This window comes from Mustelus asterias, chromosome 9, assembly GCF_964213995.1.
Source record: "Mustelus asterias chromosome 9, sMusAst1.hap1.1, whole genome shotgun sequence".
Classification (NCBI taxonomy): Eukaryota; Metazoa; Chordata; class Chondrichthyes; order Carcharhiniformes; family Triakidae; genus Mustelus; species Mustelus asterias.
In genome coordinates this window covers 44,405,094-44,423,326 of record NC_135809.1, presented here as the reverse complement: position 1 = coordinate 44,423,326, position 18,233 = coordinate 44,405,094, and the positions used below count along the sequence as shown (strand labels likewise).

Here is an 18,233-nt window from a genome sequence, read left to right as displayed (position 1 = left end):
GTTCTGGACTCCTTCACCATTGGGAACATCCCTCCTGCATCTACCCTATCTAGCCCTGTTAGAATGTTATAGGTTTCTATGATATCCCCCCTCCTTCTTCTGAACTCCAGCGAATATAATCTTAACCAACCCAGTCTCTCCTCATATGTCAGTCCCACTGTCCCAGGCATCAGTCTGGTAAACCTTTGCTTGCACTGCATCTTGCAAAAACATTCTTCCTCAGATAAGGAGACCAAAACTGCATACAATATTCCAGGTGTGGCCTCACCAATGGAGATTGCTACTAATCCCCCCCTACCCCCACTCCCACCCCTACCCCCAACCACCTCCCTCTCGATGGTGTGTGACTCCTTCCCCAGTTCCCCCCCACCCCACACCTGCAACTTCCTCCCTCTCAATGGTGTTTGGCCACTTCCTGGCTTCCCATCCAACCTCTTTCCTTGATGTGGTAATGATTTCTTTGGTGTGGTAATGATTCCACGGTGCCTTTCGCAACCTCACAAACGTGCTTCTCTCAGGAGTGTCAGCTACTGTGATATATTTTTCGAGTCAATGCTGTTATGTAGGAAATTCCGACATCCAATTTTCATGTAGCAATATTCAGAACCAGAAAGGAGCAGATGTTGGAACTGGTAGCAAAATTGGATCATTGGCTGCCAGGAAGTACCTTAAAGTTCCAAAATGGAGTTTGCAGCACATGCTCGCACTTCTGATGCAAAGTGTGCTGGCTGGTGGCTTGATGCATATTGGTGAGGGGTTAGTGACACACACTTACTGGTTTCCAGAAATGTGCAGTGAAGGCTGATCATCACATCAATCAGTGAGTAACATTAATCTGACGCCAATGATGCGATTTTAGAGAAGTAGGCTATAATCTGCATCCTCTCTTGCTCTTGAAGAAATTGTGTGATGACGGAGTGAATTAGGTGGGAGTGCACTGTCATTCTTTATGGTTTCAGCCAGTTGTGGATCACCTTGTCCTGTGAGAGTGAGGTACATGTGTTGGTGAGTATGATGCAACTTGTTTGGTTGGTGTGCCTGCCACAGCTGAATAGCAGGCAATGTGTGCAAGCTGAGATGTGAGTGTAAGTCTTGCAGCAGTGTTAAGTGTGTGAGGGTCTGAAGATTGTGGAGAGTTGCTCTGAGTGAGACTGTTGATTGGAGGAAGGGAAGATGGTGAATGAAGAATTATGCAAGACTGTTTGTAAGGTTATGGCATGTGAAGATGCATTCACTAACCACTCATATGAAGTCAGTCATTGAAATCTGTGTGACGCTTAATCCAGGCCCTTGGAGCGAGTTTTCTGGCATCGACCATGACAGCTTTGTGCTCCCACTACCTGGAAGGTTTTTGACCCCCTGATGAAGAACAATCTGTCTCCACCTGTGCACCCTCTGCAAGAAGGCCTGCAGTTCTGGGTGGGAAACCTTTGGTGCATGCTTTCTGCTATTTTGTACCATTTCCATGTCACTTTCTGTTCATAAACTCCTGTTTAACCAGTTCCAGCTGCTGTCCCAGCCAAAATACACCTCTCCTTTAAGATGTGTGGGCGAGCCATATAATTAGCACAGGTTAGCTTTAAGTGATGCCAGCCTCTCAGGAATTTGGGCTGCTGCTAACGTGTGTAACCACCCAGCAGTGCCTAGCGCGAGACTGCATATCACTGTGTTACCTTCATTGCCATGAATGGCAGAGGTTAGTCACAATTTGCAATCCCCAACCCTGATGATTGACCTTTTCCAAATTTTCCTCCATTGCGTTTTTTTGGACTTTTAAGAAATGGAAGTTAGTGGTCATTTACTTTCCTTTTCGATTTACATATTTCATCGGGAAGTGAAAGTTTCATCTGGTTTTGATTTGAAAGTCCAATTTCATCACCTTTGAAATGTGATTCCATTGTGCAGTTCAGATAATTTTCACAAGCAGTTGTAACTTCTGAGGTGTTTATTTGTGTATGTGTGTGCAGGTGCATGTCCTTGTGTGTGTGTGTGTACATGTGTGTGTGTGCACATGCATGTGCATTTGCTAGTGCGTGTGTGTATGCGCGTGTGCGATTGCGCATGTTTTGATTTGATTTATTATTGTCACATGTATTAACATACAGTGAAAAGTATTGTTTCTTGCGCGCTATACAGACAAAACATACCGTTCACAGAGAAGGAGACGAGAGTGCAGAATGTAGTGTTACAGTCATAGCTAGGGTGTAGAGAAAGATCAGCTTAATGCAAGGTAAGTCCATTCAAAAGTCTGACAGCAGCAGGGAAGAAGCTGTTCTTGAGTGGGTTGGTACGTGACCTCAGACTTTTGTATCTTTTTCCCGAAGGAAGGTAAAAGAGAGAATGTCCGAGATGCATGGGGTCCTTAATTATGCTGGCTGCTTTGCCGAGGCAGCGGGAAGTGTAGACAGAGTCAATGGATGGGAGGCTGGTTTGCATGATGGATTGGGCTACATTCACAACCTTTTGTAGTTCCTTGCGGTCTTGGGCAGAGCAGGAGCCATACCAAGCTGTGATGCAACCAGAAAGAATGCTTTCTATGGTGCATCTGTAAAAGTTGGTGAGAGTCGTAATTGACATGTCAAATTTCCTTAGTCTTCTGAGAAAGTAGAGGCGTTGGTGGGTTTTCTTAACTATAGTGTTGGCATGGGGGGGACCAGGACAGTTTGTTGGTGTGTGTGCCTACGTGTTTTCATGCGTGTAGATTTTCTCTCCTGGATCGCTGAATGAAGGCATGTGATAATGAGGCAGATTCTCAGCACTATACTGAAATTTCAGTTTGAATTAACTGTTCACCTCCTCGAGTGCAGATTGTACTCATGACCTGATTCAGCGTGACACTTAAAATAAATATATAAACAATAGACAAATTGAAAGATTTAATTTGGGGAGTGAAAGTGGAATGTAAGCTTTGCTGAATCATAGAATTGCTACAGCGCAGTAGGCCATTCAGCCCATCATGTCTGTAGCAACTCTCCAGACGAGCATTATGACTTCATGCCATTCTCTGCCTTTTCCACACATTGTTTTCTTGCATATTGTTTCTATTCAAATAATAAAGTAATACCCTCTTAAATGCCTCGATTGAACTTGCTTCCACTACACTTCCAGGCAGTGCATTCCAGACCCAAATCACTTATGTGGTCATCCAACTGTAAGACATAGGAGCAGCAGTAGGCCATTCGACACATCAAGTCTGCTCCACCATTCAATGCAATCTTGACTGATCTGACATGATGACCCTCAACTCCACTTTCCCACCTCATCCCCATAACCCTTGATTCCCTTTCTGATCAAAAATCTATCAATCTCAACTTTGAACATACTTAACGACCCAGCCTCTACAGACCTCTGTGGTAAAGAATTCCATAATTTCCCTCTGAGAGAAGAAATTCCTCCTCATCTGTCTTAAATGGGTGACCCCTTATTCTGAGATTATGCCCTCTGGTCCTAGGCTCTCCCATAAGGGGAAACAACCTCTCAGCACCTACCTCCTCACAGTTTACTATATTCCAAGTTTCGTATCATCCGCAAACTTTGAAATTGTTCCCTGCTCACCAAGTCTAGATTATTAATATGCATCAGGAAAAGCAAGGGTCCCAATTCCAGCCCGTGGGGAACTCCACTACAAACCTTCCTCCAGCCCAACAAATATCCTTGACCATTACTCTTTGCTTCTTATTATTCAGCCAATTTTATATCCACGTTGTTTCTGTCCCTTTTATTCCATGAGCTATAAATTTTATCACAAGTCCATTGTGTTGAACTGTTGAACCATGGACCTTGAAAGTCCATGTACACCACATCGACACCATTACCCTCATCGATCCTCTGTGACCTCTTCAAAAAACTCCAGCAAGTTAATTAAATGTGATTTCTCCTTCCCTGCTGGCTCTTCCTAATCAGCCCACATTTTTCCATGTGACTGCTAATTCTATCTCAAATAATGAAGCAATTTTTAAAAGTAGCATCTCGGCCTTTTGGCTAAGATGCAAATGAGATCAAGCCTTGGAGGAGGTGCAATGCCTACTCCAATCAGCTTGGATCATGTGGATCAAGCCCAAGACAGGAGGTGAGAGCCCTGTCTTGTCAGCTTGAATCAGGAATGTCTCACTTGTTGAGACTCCGAATTGGACTTGATTTGGTTGAATTGGATTTTTTTTAAAAATTGTTTCTGGAAGCTTTCCCAAGGTGTGGAGAGGGAACATGAAAGAGTCAGGACCATTGATAAGATTAGGTTGCCAGAGCTGTGGAAAAAGTGCATAGACAGAGAAAAAATAGATGGAAGGCGGGATGGGTGAAGTCAAAGGATAGAGTCAAGGGGATGTACATACCACTGGATGTTGTTATTTTATGAAACTTTTTATGTTTCTCTGGAATCTTTAGAAATTGCTGGTGAGTCTGACTGGAAATTCAGAGTTACTTGCTGCTTTTGCCTTTGGGGTTTAATTGCTTTGTGCTAACATGTGGTATATTCAGGAATGTGTTTAACACAAACTCATACGATGGAATGTGTGACTATTACTAATTTATTTACAATTTATGTTTTCCTTGGTTAATAATCATATGAGAATGCAAATAGTTTTGATTTTCATGAAAAAAATGTAATCAAATCAACTTGTAAGTAAAAGCAAAAAGATCCCCAAACTGGAAAGCTTGTTGCTGCAAAATCTTGGCCTAAAAAGTACATTGCGCCCATTTTTGATTGTTGGCCATTTTCTGTGTCAAAACAACTCATGAATCATAAATGAATCATTCCTTTCTTTTTACTCAGTGCCTCAAAAACCTCTACACCTTCAGAATTCAACAAAAAAACAAATCCAAACTCCAGAAAATAAGGCATTGTACAGTGTGCAAACGAGGATGGAGACCTTACCATCCAACTCGTGCCAGGAGAAAGTTGGCAAGGTGTCTGACCTCATAAATCGATTTCAAGGAGGCAGGTAATACATGATGATTGTAAACTAACCGTTATATGTGTACAGCCACGTTTACTAAACCAAGCCTTTTCCCCTTCTCATGCTATTCGTCTCCTTGCAGATTCTTGCCTTATGTTCACCATACCTTTCCACATGGAAAAGTGATTAGTGGAAAAGTAATTCCCAAGCTTTTTATCTTTTAATTTTGATATTCCACAGATCAACCAGCTGAAGAAACTCATCGATGTTATAACGCTACATTATTTTTCCCGAGACTTAGCATTTTAAAATTCTGTCATGTATAAAGAGCAAAACAATTGTAACTTTAAGATTGGAATTTCTTTTTAATGCTCTTGTAGGCACCACAAGGGATATTTTGCTACCCTATGGCCTGGCTCCCTACCCCCCACACCACTTCCCAGATGAAGAGCCTCCTGAAAACCCCTCCCCATTACTTATTGTGGGTGGTACTGTGGCATAGTGCTTGGCACTGCTGCCTCTCAACGCTATGGACCCGGATTTGATTCCTGCCTTGGGTCCCTGTCTGTGTGGAGTTTCCTCCCACAGTTCGCAAGACGTGCTGGTTGGGTGCATTGGCTGTGCTAAATTCTCCCTCAATGCACCCGAACAGGCAACAGAGTGTGGCGACTAGGGGATTTTCACAGTAACTTAATTGCAGTGTTAATGTAAGCCTATTTGTAACACTAATAAGTACATTTTAAAATCTTAGGCATTTTTTTCAAGCTACGCCATGAATGAGATCTGATGGCTCCTCAGAGATCAGAGCTCCCTGGTCTCAGCATAATGCTACAGACCCACTCCCCAATTGCCTGCATCAGGCTCCCCACCCCCCAGATCAACCAAACCTGCAACCCCAGCAAGTGAGCGGCACCCTGATATGGGGTCATCAAAGATCCCACCCCTTCAGCCAGCAACAGGCTCGCGCAGAATTTTGCAGGCAAAGTGCGTATGAGGGGGGCCTAAAAACACACCCAAAAGATGGATCTGAAGCTCACCCAGTTTGAAGTCCGCCCAGCACTTAGACAAAAAATGGTAAAATACCACCCCTGGTCTCTGTTTGTGGAGACTAGTAATGATTTCTGCTGGCTTCAGGTTGCACTGGTGTTGGTGGGGGAGAGGGGATGAAGCAGGGTGGGACGGGGAAATTCAAGGAGCCAGGCGAATCCAGTTTCAAACTGAAAATATATATTTAATAGAGTTATAGAGGTTTACAGCATGGAAACAGGCCCTTTGGCCCAACTTGTCCATGCTGCCAAGTTTTTACCATTCAGCTAATCCCAACTGCCCGCATTTGGCCCATATCCCTCTATACCAATCTTGCCCATGTAACTGTCTAAATGATTTTTAAAAGTCAAAATTGTACCCGCCTCTGCTACTGCCTCTGGCAGCTTGTTCCAGACACTCACCACCCTCTGTGTGAAAAGATTGCCCCTCTGGACCCTTTTGTGTATCTCCCCTCTCACCTTAAACCTATGCCCTCTATTTTAGACTCCCCTACCTTTGGGAAAATGCCCCTCATTATTTTATGGACCTCTACAAGATCACCCCTCAGCCTCCCACGCTCCAGGGGGAAAAAAGTCCCAGTCTAGAACATGGAACTTTACAGCGCAGTACAGGCCCTTCGGCCCTCGATGTTGCGCCGACCAGTGGAACCAATCTAAAGCCCCTCTAATCTACACTATTCCAATATCATCCATATGTTTATCCAATAACCATTTGAATGCTCTTAATGTTGACGAGTCCACTACTGCTGCAGGCAGGGCATTCCACGCCCTTACTACTCTCTGAGTAAAGAACTTACCTCTAACATCTGTCCTATATCTCTCACCCCTCAATTTAAAGCCATGTCCCCTCGTGCTAGCCATCACCATCCGAGGAAAAAGGCTCTCACTATCCACCCTATCTAATCCTCTGATCATCTTGTATGCCTCTATTAAGTCACCTCTTAACCTTCTTCTCTCTAACGAAAACAACCTCAAGCCCCTCAGCCTTTCCTCATACGATTTTCCCACCATACCAGGCAACATCCTGGTAAATCTCCTCTGCTCCCTTTCCAGCACTTCCACACCTTTCCTATAATACGACGACCAGAACTGTACGCAATACTCCAAATGCGGCCGCACCAGAGTTTTGTACAGTTGCAGCATGACCTCCTGGCTCCGAAACACAATCCCTCTACCAATAAAAGCTAACACACCGTACGCCTTCTTAACAACCCTATCAACCTGGGTGCCAACTTTCAGGGATCTATGCACATGGACACCCAGATCCCTCTGTTCATCCACACTACCAAGTATCTTACCATTAGCCCAGTACTCTGTCTATCCAACCTCTCCTTATAACTCAAACCATCAAGTCCCGGTAGTATCTTAGTAAATCTTTTCTGCACTCTTTTTAGTTTAATAATATCCTTTCTATAATAGGGTGACCAGAACTGTACGCAGTATTCCAAGTGTGGCCTCACCAATGTCTTGTACAACTTCAGCAAGACATCCCAACTCCTGTATTCAATGTTCTCACCAATGAAACCAAGCATGATAAATGCCTTCTTCACCACCCTGTCCATCTGTGACTCTAGCAGCTATGAACCTATACCCCTAGATCTCTTTATTCTATAACTCTCCACAATGCCCTACCATTAACTGAGTAAGCCCTGCCCTGGTTTGATCTACTTTGCATTTATCTAAATTAAACTCCATCTGCCATTTGTCAGCTCACTGGCCCAATTGATCAAGATCTGTTGCAGTCCTAGATAACCTTCTTCACTGTCCACTATGCCACCGACTTGGTCTGTTCACATTAGACATTATTAAATGTTTTTGTAGCAGTTTGATGCAACTGAGTGACTTGCTAGGCAATTTTGTAGCACAGTTGAGATTTAATCATATTGCTATTAGTCAGGAGTTATATATAGACCAGACTGGATAAGAACAGCAGATTTTCTTCCCCCAAAGGACATTAGTAAATCAAATGGGTTTTTACAACAATCTGGTAATTTTGCAGTTACCATTACTGATGATTGCTTTTAATGTGATAAAATAGGGAGGTTTCTGGCAAGAATGTGAGTCAAAGTGTAATTGTGGTGTGTGAATTAAACCTTAGCTTGACCACATTGAGTGTTCTGCAATGTTTTGAGTTCTGCACTATAGATGTTGTGGCACGAGAGAGGGTACTGCAGAAATTTAATAGAATGCTGCCTTGAATGAGGAAATACGTGGATAAAGAAAGAAAAACAAAGACATGCCAGTGTGTTAAAAAGAAGGGGAAGATAACACCTAACAAAATACAATGCAGAATACATGTGTAGAAATAATTGGCTTTGTAGTGGAAAATAAAAGTACATTCTCTCTCTGGTGATGCTGTTTTCCACCTTGTCTCATTGTTTAGTTTGAATGGGGACCACAAAAACCTGTTTTCTTGCAGCTAGTTTTATATTTAACATTTATTTTAAAAGAGGATCTATTGACTTAAATCTAATTGTATTTTTGATTTAGAAGTAATGGAGAAAACATTGAAAACATTTACATAACAGCATCTGCAATATGGCCAACAAGACTGGTATGCATTTGGAGTTTCTTCATTGGTTTGGCAAAAATAAGGGCTGAATCGTGGAGACTAGCAGCGAGCAGAGTAGCCTTCACTTTAAACTGTTGTTTCTCCCTCCCTGTTTTCACTTCTGTTCACCTTTTATTGCTCTTGACAGTAATAATAGTGACAGTGTGTTGTTTATGTTGTTCACTTAATGGGATTGTGGTGGAATTGAGATTGTTGCATTCCACTTGTTATTAATGGGTGTGGCAGTTTGGTTGGTATGTTCCACTCGATGGTATTGGTGTGAGTGAGATGAGTCGTGTCCAATGCAGGGCAAAAGATAGGAATGGTTTGGGGATAAGTGCTTGCTGTAGCTAGCAGTTTCCCCTGTATACTCTTGTAACTCCTTTTAGGACTCTACTTATTAAGAACAGCTGACAGCAACCAGGTTGTTGCAACTTGGAGGAATGGATTCTCATTTTGAGTGTAAGCTAAGTAGATTAAGCTAAGAGAACACTTACTAATGAAAAGAAGATCAGCAATGCAGCCTGCACCACCAGAGCACCTTACGATAATTTGTCTGAGGAACGGTACTCTTTATTTTTGTTAGAATATCTGCAGTTTGGACCTTCATTCCGAACAGTGCCAGAATCTAACTGGGTCAGTTTCAAGGGAAAGGAGAAAAAAAATATTATGAATTATTTCATTTCCATTAGTGCACTGAACTATTTTACAGTAGCAAGTAAGTTATTTATATTTGGAAGTAGCAGTCTCTTATCACAGTACAACAGAGACTGATCTTAGTTCAAATTTCTCTTATATGGTTGCTTGTTTTAGCAGGTGTATTTTTATTTTATAGAAATGGTGCATTAACCCACTTGGGACTGTACTTCTGCAATATTGCCAGAAAGCAAAAAAAAAGAAACCAACTACTTCGTATATCTTTTTCCCTATTTTGTAATGCAGTGGTATGCAAAAGAAATGTAATGTTTTTTCACCGATGAGTGGAAATTAACAACAGCTTTTTATTTTGACAGCCCGCCTAGCTCTATTGAAGAGAAAAAGGATGGTCAAAGTGGATCGCATTCTCCCCGAAATTCTGCAAGAACTTCGATTCTCACCCAACCAAAATTCCTGTCAGACCACCCTATACTTCAGCGACAGAGGGCAGACACAGGGAAATCAAATCATGTTGCAGAATCTGCCCTAAATACAGGGGGGCAGCCAGCCAATGGACTTGTAACACCACTCCCAACAGATTGCCAAAACAGCAGCAGCACTGAAGCCAGTATTTGTACAGCTGATTCAACAATGGATAACAAGCAATCAGACAAGAAACAAAATGCTGCTACCTTGAATCTATTGCCATCCACGGACCTGTGCACAAAAGCAGCTAACCACCACGGAGTCCACAGTCCACATGGGAAACATGAAGAGGAGTCACGGACAGAAACACAGGACATTCTGGACTCAAAGAAAATTTGGAATGGGGAAATCCAAAAAAAGGAAAATGAGGATGAAATACGTGTAGAAAAGAAGGTAAGGACCTTTTAAAGTTGATTCTTGGGATGGCCCTGTTAACAATGTAATTTATTAATGCGAGAGTTTGCTTCAAATGTTTGTCCTTAAAGAAACTACTTACTATCAGCACAAATTTGCCCACCACCAAATTTTGTTGTATGTAGTTATCTAATTAATTTAAAATGGAGAGGGAGGGGTGGGGGGAGATGCAGATTGAGGTCAAACAATGATTATACATCATTGACTGCAATGGAGTACTAAGTCTAGGTATTTTAAATCAATTGTTTGAATGTGCAACTCATATGAAATAGATGACACAATAATTATTGCATTTGAAGGGGAACAAAAGGGGAGCAAGATACGTGCATGAAAGGAAAAGCGGAGGATAGGTTTAGATGAAACAGGGTAGGAGGAGCTCTTGTACACCATGGACTAGTTGGGGCAAATGACCCATTTCTTTGCTGTAAGTTCTATGGATTTAACAGCATGCATTGCACAGATGCTGTTTACTCCAGTTCACACTTCTGTCACTTCCCCATTTCCTCTGCTACATTCTCCACTTCTTCCTGTTCCACTCCTCTCGCCTCCCTTTTATATGTCACCTTTGCTGTCTTGAAACATTCAAGATTATGAAGAGGCATGACAGGATAGATAATGCGAGGTTGTTTCCCCTGACTAGGGAATTTGGAACAAAGGGGCCAGTGTTTCAGGATAAGAGGCCAATCATATAGGATTGTGATGAGAAGAAAATTCTTCAATTGAATCTTTGGCATTCTCTACCCCTGAGGGCTGTGGATGCTCCATTGTTGAAGATAGTTAAGGCTGGGATAGAATTTTCATCTCTCGGGGAATCAGGGATATGGAAAACAAGCGGGAAAAGGGAGTTGCAGCCTAAGATCAGCCATGGTCATATTGAATGGTGGAGCAGGCTCAGTGGGCTGTATGGTCTTCTCTTCATATTTCTTATGTTCCCCCCTCCCCCCCCCTCATACCCACAGCTATGCCTAGACCTTCTCTTTGAGAGATTCACCTTTCATTTTTCCTTCAGCCTTGGTGTCAAGTAATTACTCATCAGTAATTTCAATCTCTCAACCCCTTGTCCTCTGTTCTCTGATTGCCCTCCTGTTCTCCCGAAGTGTCATAATCTGCTTTGACAAAGCATCATCTGATCTTGAAACATCAGCTCTTTTCTCTCCTTACAGATGCTGTCAGATCTGCTGAGATTTTCCAGCTTTTTCTCGTTTGGTGTCATAATCTGCTACCATTTTTACAGCAACTCCATTGACTTTGGTATCTCCTAGGGCCTCCCTATTTCCATGATATTAATCACTGACAAGAACGTTTCTAACCACTCCCTTGTTTCTCTCACTACTCTCATCCCTGTTCCAACCAGCTTTCCTTCTACGTTTGCTCCACACATTTACATATTTACATATTTACATTTACATATTTGCTCTGCACACATTTGCAACTGTACTTTCAAATTCAATAGACTAGTTTTTGGTCCACCACTGTACATCTACAGCTAACTGTGTTTTCAACCATTCTTTCACCTCCACCTTTGAGGTCTTTATCCTGATGAAATGTTCACACTATCCCATTCTAACTATTCTCCTTATGGCCCCAATCCACTTCTGCAAGCCCAAGACAACAGAATTGAATGTATTTGGCACACAAATAATTTAGCCATCCAAAGCCAGATCTCACTGGATCATATCAATTTCTGTCATTCCTCACTGCCAGAAATGTTCAGTATTCCAAGATCAGCCTGGAGAGCAAAACTTGCCACTGACAACTTTTCCATGATATATTTGTTTCCTAAAACCCTTTTCCCAGCCTCCTCCAACCTCTGTCCAACAAGTGCAAGAAGCTCTTGGATCTCATAGTTGCTAAGCTTGAGGCCATCCTTTCAGCTGCCTCTACTGCTTTCCTCCTGCCTAACTTTAGAACAAAGAACAAAATAGCACAGGAACAGGCCCTTCGGCCCACCAAGCCTGTGCCGATCACATTGTCCTATCGAGACCAACTGCTTATATCAGTCTATTCCCCGTCTGTTCATGTGTCTATCCAGATAAGTCTTAAATGTGGCTAATGTATCTGCCTCAACCACCTCACTTGGCAGTGCATTCCAGGCCCCCACTACCTTCTGTGTAAAAAAGAACATCCCTTGCACATCTCCACTGAACCTTTACCCCCTTATCTTGAACTTGTAGTTGTCATTTCTGCCCTGGGAAAATGCTTCCAACTATTCACCCTATCTATACCCCTCATTTTATAAACTTCTATCAAGTCGCCCCTCAGCCCCCGTCTTTCCAGGGAGAACAATCCCAGTTTATTCAATCTCTCCTCAAAGCTACTACCCTCCATACCAGGCAACATCCTGGTAAACCTTTTCTGCACTCTCTCCAAAGCCTCCACGTTCTTCTGGTAGTGTGGTGACCAGAATTGGACACAGTATTCCAAATGTGGCCTAACCAACGTTTTATATAACTGTAACATAATTTGTCAACTTTTGTACTCGATGCACAGTCCGATGAAGGCAAGCATGACATATGCTTTCTTCACCACCTTTTCCACCTATGCTGCCACTTTTAAGGATCTGTGGACCTGTACTCCCAGATCTCTCTCTGAGTCTCTGCTCCTGATGGTTCTGCCATTTATTTTATAGCACCCACTTGAATTGGATCTACCAAAATGCATCACCTCGCATTTGTCTGGATTAAATTTCATCTGCCATCTCTCCATCCAATTTTCCAGCCTATCTATATCCTGCTGTATTCTCTGACAATCTTCATCACTATCTGCAACTCCGCCAGTCTTAGTGCCATCTGCAAACTTGCTAATCAGTCCAGCTATGTTTTCTTCCAAGTTATTTACATATATTACAAACAGCAGAGGCCCCAGCACTGATCCCTGTGGAACACCATTAGTTACAAACTTCCATTCAGAAAAACACCCTTCCACTGCTACCCTCTGTTTTCTATGGCCAAGCCAGTTCTGAATCCATCTAGCTAGTTCACCCCTGATCCTGTGAAATTTCATCTTTTGCACCAGCCTGCCATGAGGGACCTTGTTACTAAAGTCCATGTAGACAACATCCACCGCCCTTCCCTTGTCAATCATTTTTGTCATCTCTTCAAAAAAACTCAAATTAGTGAGACATGACCTCCCTCATACAAAACCATGCTGTCTGTCGCTAACGAGACCATTCAGTTCCAAATGTGTATAGATCCTATCTCTAAGAATCTTCTCCAACAATTTTACTATCACTGCTCACTGGCAGTGTTACCCACTGTGATAACACAGTGTTACCTGTGTTATCCTTGCACCCTCTGGGACTTCACCAGTGGCCAATGAGAAAACAAAGATTTCTGTTGGAGCCCCAGCAATTTCATGTCTCGTCTCTCTCAGTAATCTGGGATAGATGCCATCTGGCCCAGGGGATTTGTCTACCTTAATGCTTTTTAATTCACTTAACACTTCCTCGCTCGTAATGATGACTTGTTCTAAAGGGTTTACACACCCCTCCGAGACGCCATCAATCGATGTGTACCTCTCCTTTGTGAATACCGATGCAAAGTACTCATTAAGGATCTCACCCACTTCCTTTGGTTCTACACATAATTTCCCTCCTTTGTCCTTGAGTGGACCAACTCTTTCTCTAGCTACCTTCTTATTCCTAATATAAGTATAAAATGCCTTGAGATTCTCCTTAATCCTGTCTGCCAAGGACATTTCGTGACCCTTTTTGCTCTTCTAACTTCCTGTTTGAGCTCTTTTCTACTTTCCCTGTATTCTTCAAATTTTCCATTTGTTTTAGTTGTCTGGACCTCATGTATACATCTTTTTTCTTTTTGACTAGACTCGCAATTTCCCTGGTCATCCACGGTCCCTGAATCCTACCTTTTCTGTCCTTCCTTTTCGGGCACATGTCTGTCCTGCACTCCAATCGACTGCTCCTTAAAAGACTCCCACATGTCAAATGTGGATTTACCCTCAAACAGCCTCTCCCAAACAACAGCCTCCAAATCCTGCCTAATTCAATTGTAGTTAGCCTTCCCCCAATTTAGCACCTTAACCCGAGGACAACACTCGTCCTTTTCCAGGAGTATCTGAAAGCTTACGGAATTGTGGTCACTGTTCGCCACATGTTTCCCCATTGCAATTTTGATGACCTGGCCGGGCTCATTCTCTAGTACCAGGTCCAGTATAGCCCCCTATAGTCCCCTCTCTAGCCGGCTATCCACATATTGTTCCAAAAAACCTTCCTGGACACGTTTAACAAATTCCTCACCATCCGGACCTATCTATTTGAGACTATCTATTTCCAGTTCTCTCTAATGTCCTGTCATTAATTTCATTCTCACTAAGCTAATGACTACGTTTCCCTTCCTTCCATGCTGTTGACATTGTAAACAGTAACCTCTCAACAAGAATTGTTCCACCACTCTTGCAAGTAGCAAGCCCACGTAAAACATGTTGAGCAGACAGCAGCAAATTTGGGTGAGTTTATATAGAGGGAGCGGAAAAGAGGGTAGTGACCTTCGACGAGAGGAAGAAAGAGAAGCTGAGATGGAGGTTGAAATCACAAGGATGAGAAGTTGCTCAGCACAAAGGCGAAGGGAAGAAAGCAGAGAAGACACTTAGCATATTACTTGGGTTGCTGATACAGAACAAGAACTTTAAGTGGTATGAAGGGTGCTCAAAGGACAAGTTGCCAGAGAAACAGGGAGACAGCCCAAGGTGGAATTTAAATATGAGGGCTACACCATCACTACAATGGTTTAACCAACTCTTTGTTTGAATGTGTGCTTTTGGGTTTCCATCCCTGTAACAGCATCAGAATGGATCTAATCAAAGTCACAAATGATGTTCTGTCACTGTGACCTAGTGGTGCATTATCCCTTATCCTACAGTCTTTCTGCATCTTGACATGGTTGATCACACTATCTTCTTCTGTTATCTAACTCAGCAAAGTGCCTTCGCAAAGTTTGATTCTTACATATTCAATCACAGACCGCATATCTCCAGCAATGGCTTTCATTCCAATCCTGCACCACAACATCCATAGCCATAGCAACATAAGGACATGAGTAGGCCATTCAGCCCCTCTTATCTATTCTAAGATCATGGGTAATCTACTGCAACACCATTTTTTCCATATCCTCAATATCTTTGTCTAATAAATAACTAATGACTTTAATCTTGAAAATTTCAGTTAAACCACCCTCCATAGCCTTTTAGGTGGGAGAGGGGAGATTTCCAATATCCTTTGTGTGAAAAGAGTGCTTCCTGATTTCACATCCAACAGGCCTAGCTCTAATGTTTAACATTATGTCCTCTTGTTCTGGATTTCCCCACTGGAGGAAATAGTTTCTTTGTATCTATCTATCCTATCAAATAACTTAACATTTAATCAGATCACACCTTAACTTTCTGTACTTGAGAGAATACAAAATAAAAGTGTATGAATCCTGTCCTCAAAATTTAACCTTCTAAACTCAACATTATTCTGGGAAAACAGACAAAGTGCTGAAAATTCTCAATAGGTCAGGCCAGTGGAGGGAAGTTAACATTACAGATGGAAGACCGAACCTCAGGAAGAAGTGAGTTGACATCCTCAAAAGCCCACGAGGCCACCCACCATTCCACATCCTTTGCTGGCTATTCAGTCAGCAGAACTTGATGCTGGCACCACTATTTTATTGAATGTCATAATATCACCTGTTTCTCTCTTCCACCTTCATGCTGAGAGAGAAAGAAGGAACAAGGGGAAAGCACAAACAGAAACTTGCATTTTCCTTTTTAAAAAAAATATCCAACAACAATTAAAACCTGAGAATGAGATTTGTGATTAATTTTCAATGCTAATGAGGTTTGTCAGCAATAATTCACACTTAGTGCATCAGAATCTCACACTTAATCTATGCTTGATTAAATAGGCATGGACCTTAAATGGCTCCAAATTAGGATCTTCATGTTACTTTAGACCAGCTCTAACCTTCTGTGGCAAGTTTAGTTGGTATTTACTACGCAAGTAACAACTTTGTGCCATCTCAATGTATTTGAATAATGAGCCAGGTTATGAGATCCCATTTTTATGAAGTTAGCAATAGGGTGGTGCCTGTTTCCATGTTTAATCGTGCACCCGCCCTTGTCTGAATTTTTTGTAGCATTTGAGTGTGTATAAAGACGAGTGCCGTCAGCTGTTACCTTAACGGATTCAAGCCTGAACTTGCTTTTAAGTATAAATTGTGTTCCTTTATAGGAGACAAATGAAGAAAAGCTCTACAAGATTGCTAACGAGCTTCTGCTAACAGAAAAAGCTTACGTCAGCAAACTTCATCTCTTAGACCAGGTTAGTGATGAACTTGTTTGGCATTTGTCTTTCTTTCCTTTTGCAAGTGTCCTCATGGCTATTGTTTTGCTTATTTACATGATCATTATTATCTCACTATTTGTGGGATTTTGCCAAGCACACATTTCCTATATTACAATGTCTATACTTTATTAGTTATAAAAATCATTTTGGGATGTCCTGAATTAATGAAAGGCTCAATGAATTCAAGACTTTCTTTTTCCCTCCCTTTTTCTTCTTCTTAAATGAAACACTTGGGATAAAACTGAAAATTTCCAGGAGGAATTTATTTAAAAGATCCATCTTATTGCAGTTTTGTTAGAGTCAAAAACTATAGAGGAAAATCGGTCATTTTCATTTTAGATTTCTTCATTAAAACTAACAGATTAAAACAAAACTTTATTTGCCTTTTAATAGTTTGTGGATTCTTTGACTGCATGTTACTATGCAGTGCAAGAGGATTGCAATATGGAAGAAGAGTTAATTAGCAAGCCAAAGTCAATCTGATTTGTTTTTGTTTTGCATTTGATCATTACGATTGCGATTCATTGATGCCTGCTGAAGAGCAGAAGTTGAGTGAAGACAGAACTGAGTTCATGTGGTCTCTTCCCATAGTGTTTAAATAGCTTGCTGAAATTTTCTGTGCTCACAAAGGAAGAATCAGATTGTACAACAGCAAGACTCAATGCACAAAGAAGAGAAACACTCTATCTGTCTGTCTGTCTGTCAAGAGGGAAAAAAAGAAACCTTTATGTCCACTTTAAAGCTATTCTGGAGAAAACAGGAAATGCAAATATTATTTCAAATGGTGGGCATTTTGAAAATGTATGATATCTACAAATACAGACCTGTAGAGGTGGTTGGAGTTGACATCACTGGTAATGGAGGATTTAACAGCTATTTGTTTCCTATATCTTGAAGCATAATTGTCCCCTTTGGGGCATATTAGAGAAGCATTGGAAGGATTAGCAGACTGATTATCAACTTTTTTGAACCATATCATGAACGCTCCTTCCATGGCTGACAAGTCTTGTAGTGGGTCATGAACTCAGAGCTTCTGGCTCAGAGGCAAGGGTACTACCGACTGAACTACAAGATCTCCATAGCAGCTGTTGTGAGGATGGAGACCAAGGCAGTCTGGTTGAAATGATTAATTATTTAAGGAGAAACATAATATTTGTATCTGCCATTACCCAGCAGCTTAAGTTGAACAGTTAGATTCAAGGGCTGTTTAGGCAAGTGAAGGACACTTCAATGTACAAGGGTTTTCATTGTGCCTGGAGATAATTGGCCAGACAAGGAACAACCTGTAGAGAATGAGACACAACGTCCGAGAGATAATCAGCGGTTGTTTCTTCATATCTGATGGGTGTGATATTGAGTTTAATATTTAGCAGTTCACCAGAACAGACTAGTAACTTGCAAGTAGTATGAACACTTGAGTTGCGGTAAGCTTTGTATGGTGACGTTTATGTGACTTTTATGATCTTGTGTACCCATGAAGTCATTGCCTTCAATTGCAAATGTTTCTATTTCTGATGCACTTTAGGGGATCTGTACACAGTACCTGCTTCAAGGCTACCTTAGATTGGTAATTGAACATTGAAACGAAGAACATTTATGGCACAGAGAGTCTATTCAGCCCATCTATCTTTTCTGGCTGAAGGAAAGCTATCCAGCTTTACTCCAGCTCTTGGTCTGTAGCCCTGAATATTACAAAACTTCAAGTGAATCCACGTATCAGTATTTTTAAATGGGATGAGTGTTTCAGCCTCTAATGTCCTTCCAGGCAGTGAGTTCCGAGCTCCTACCACTAGGATGGCACAGTGGTTAGCACTGCTGCCTCACAGCGGTTAGCACTGCTGCCTCACAGCGCCAGGGACCTA

General features: G+C 41.9%; 1 protein-coding gene across 5 annotated transcripts in view; it reads left to right on the top strand.

Annotated features, from left to right (window-relative positions):
- Positions 1–18,233, top strand: part of LOC144498658 (FYVE, RhoGEF and PH domain-containing protein 4-like) — a 270,760-nt gene that overhangs the window by 198,894 nt on the left and 53,633 nt on the right. For 4 of the 5 annotated variants that reach the window (XM_078220106.1, XM_078220105.1, XM_078220107.1 and 1 more), the window contains 3 exons: positions 4,772–4,940; positions 9,506–10,007; positions 16,258–16,347. In XM_078220106.1, the coding sequence (XP_078076232.1) occupies positions 4,772–4,940; positions 9,506–10,007; positions 16,258–16,347 (761 nt within the window). Of the gene's footprint in view, positions 1–1,286; positions 1,420–4,771; positions 4,941–9,505; positions 10,008–16,257; positions 16,348–18,233 lie in introns of all 5 variants that reach the window. The other variant, XM_078220108.1, reaches the window with a different exon arrangement.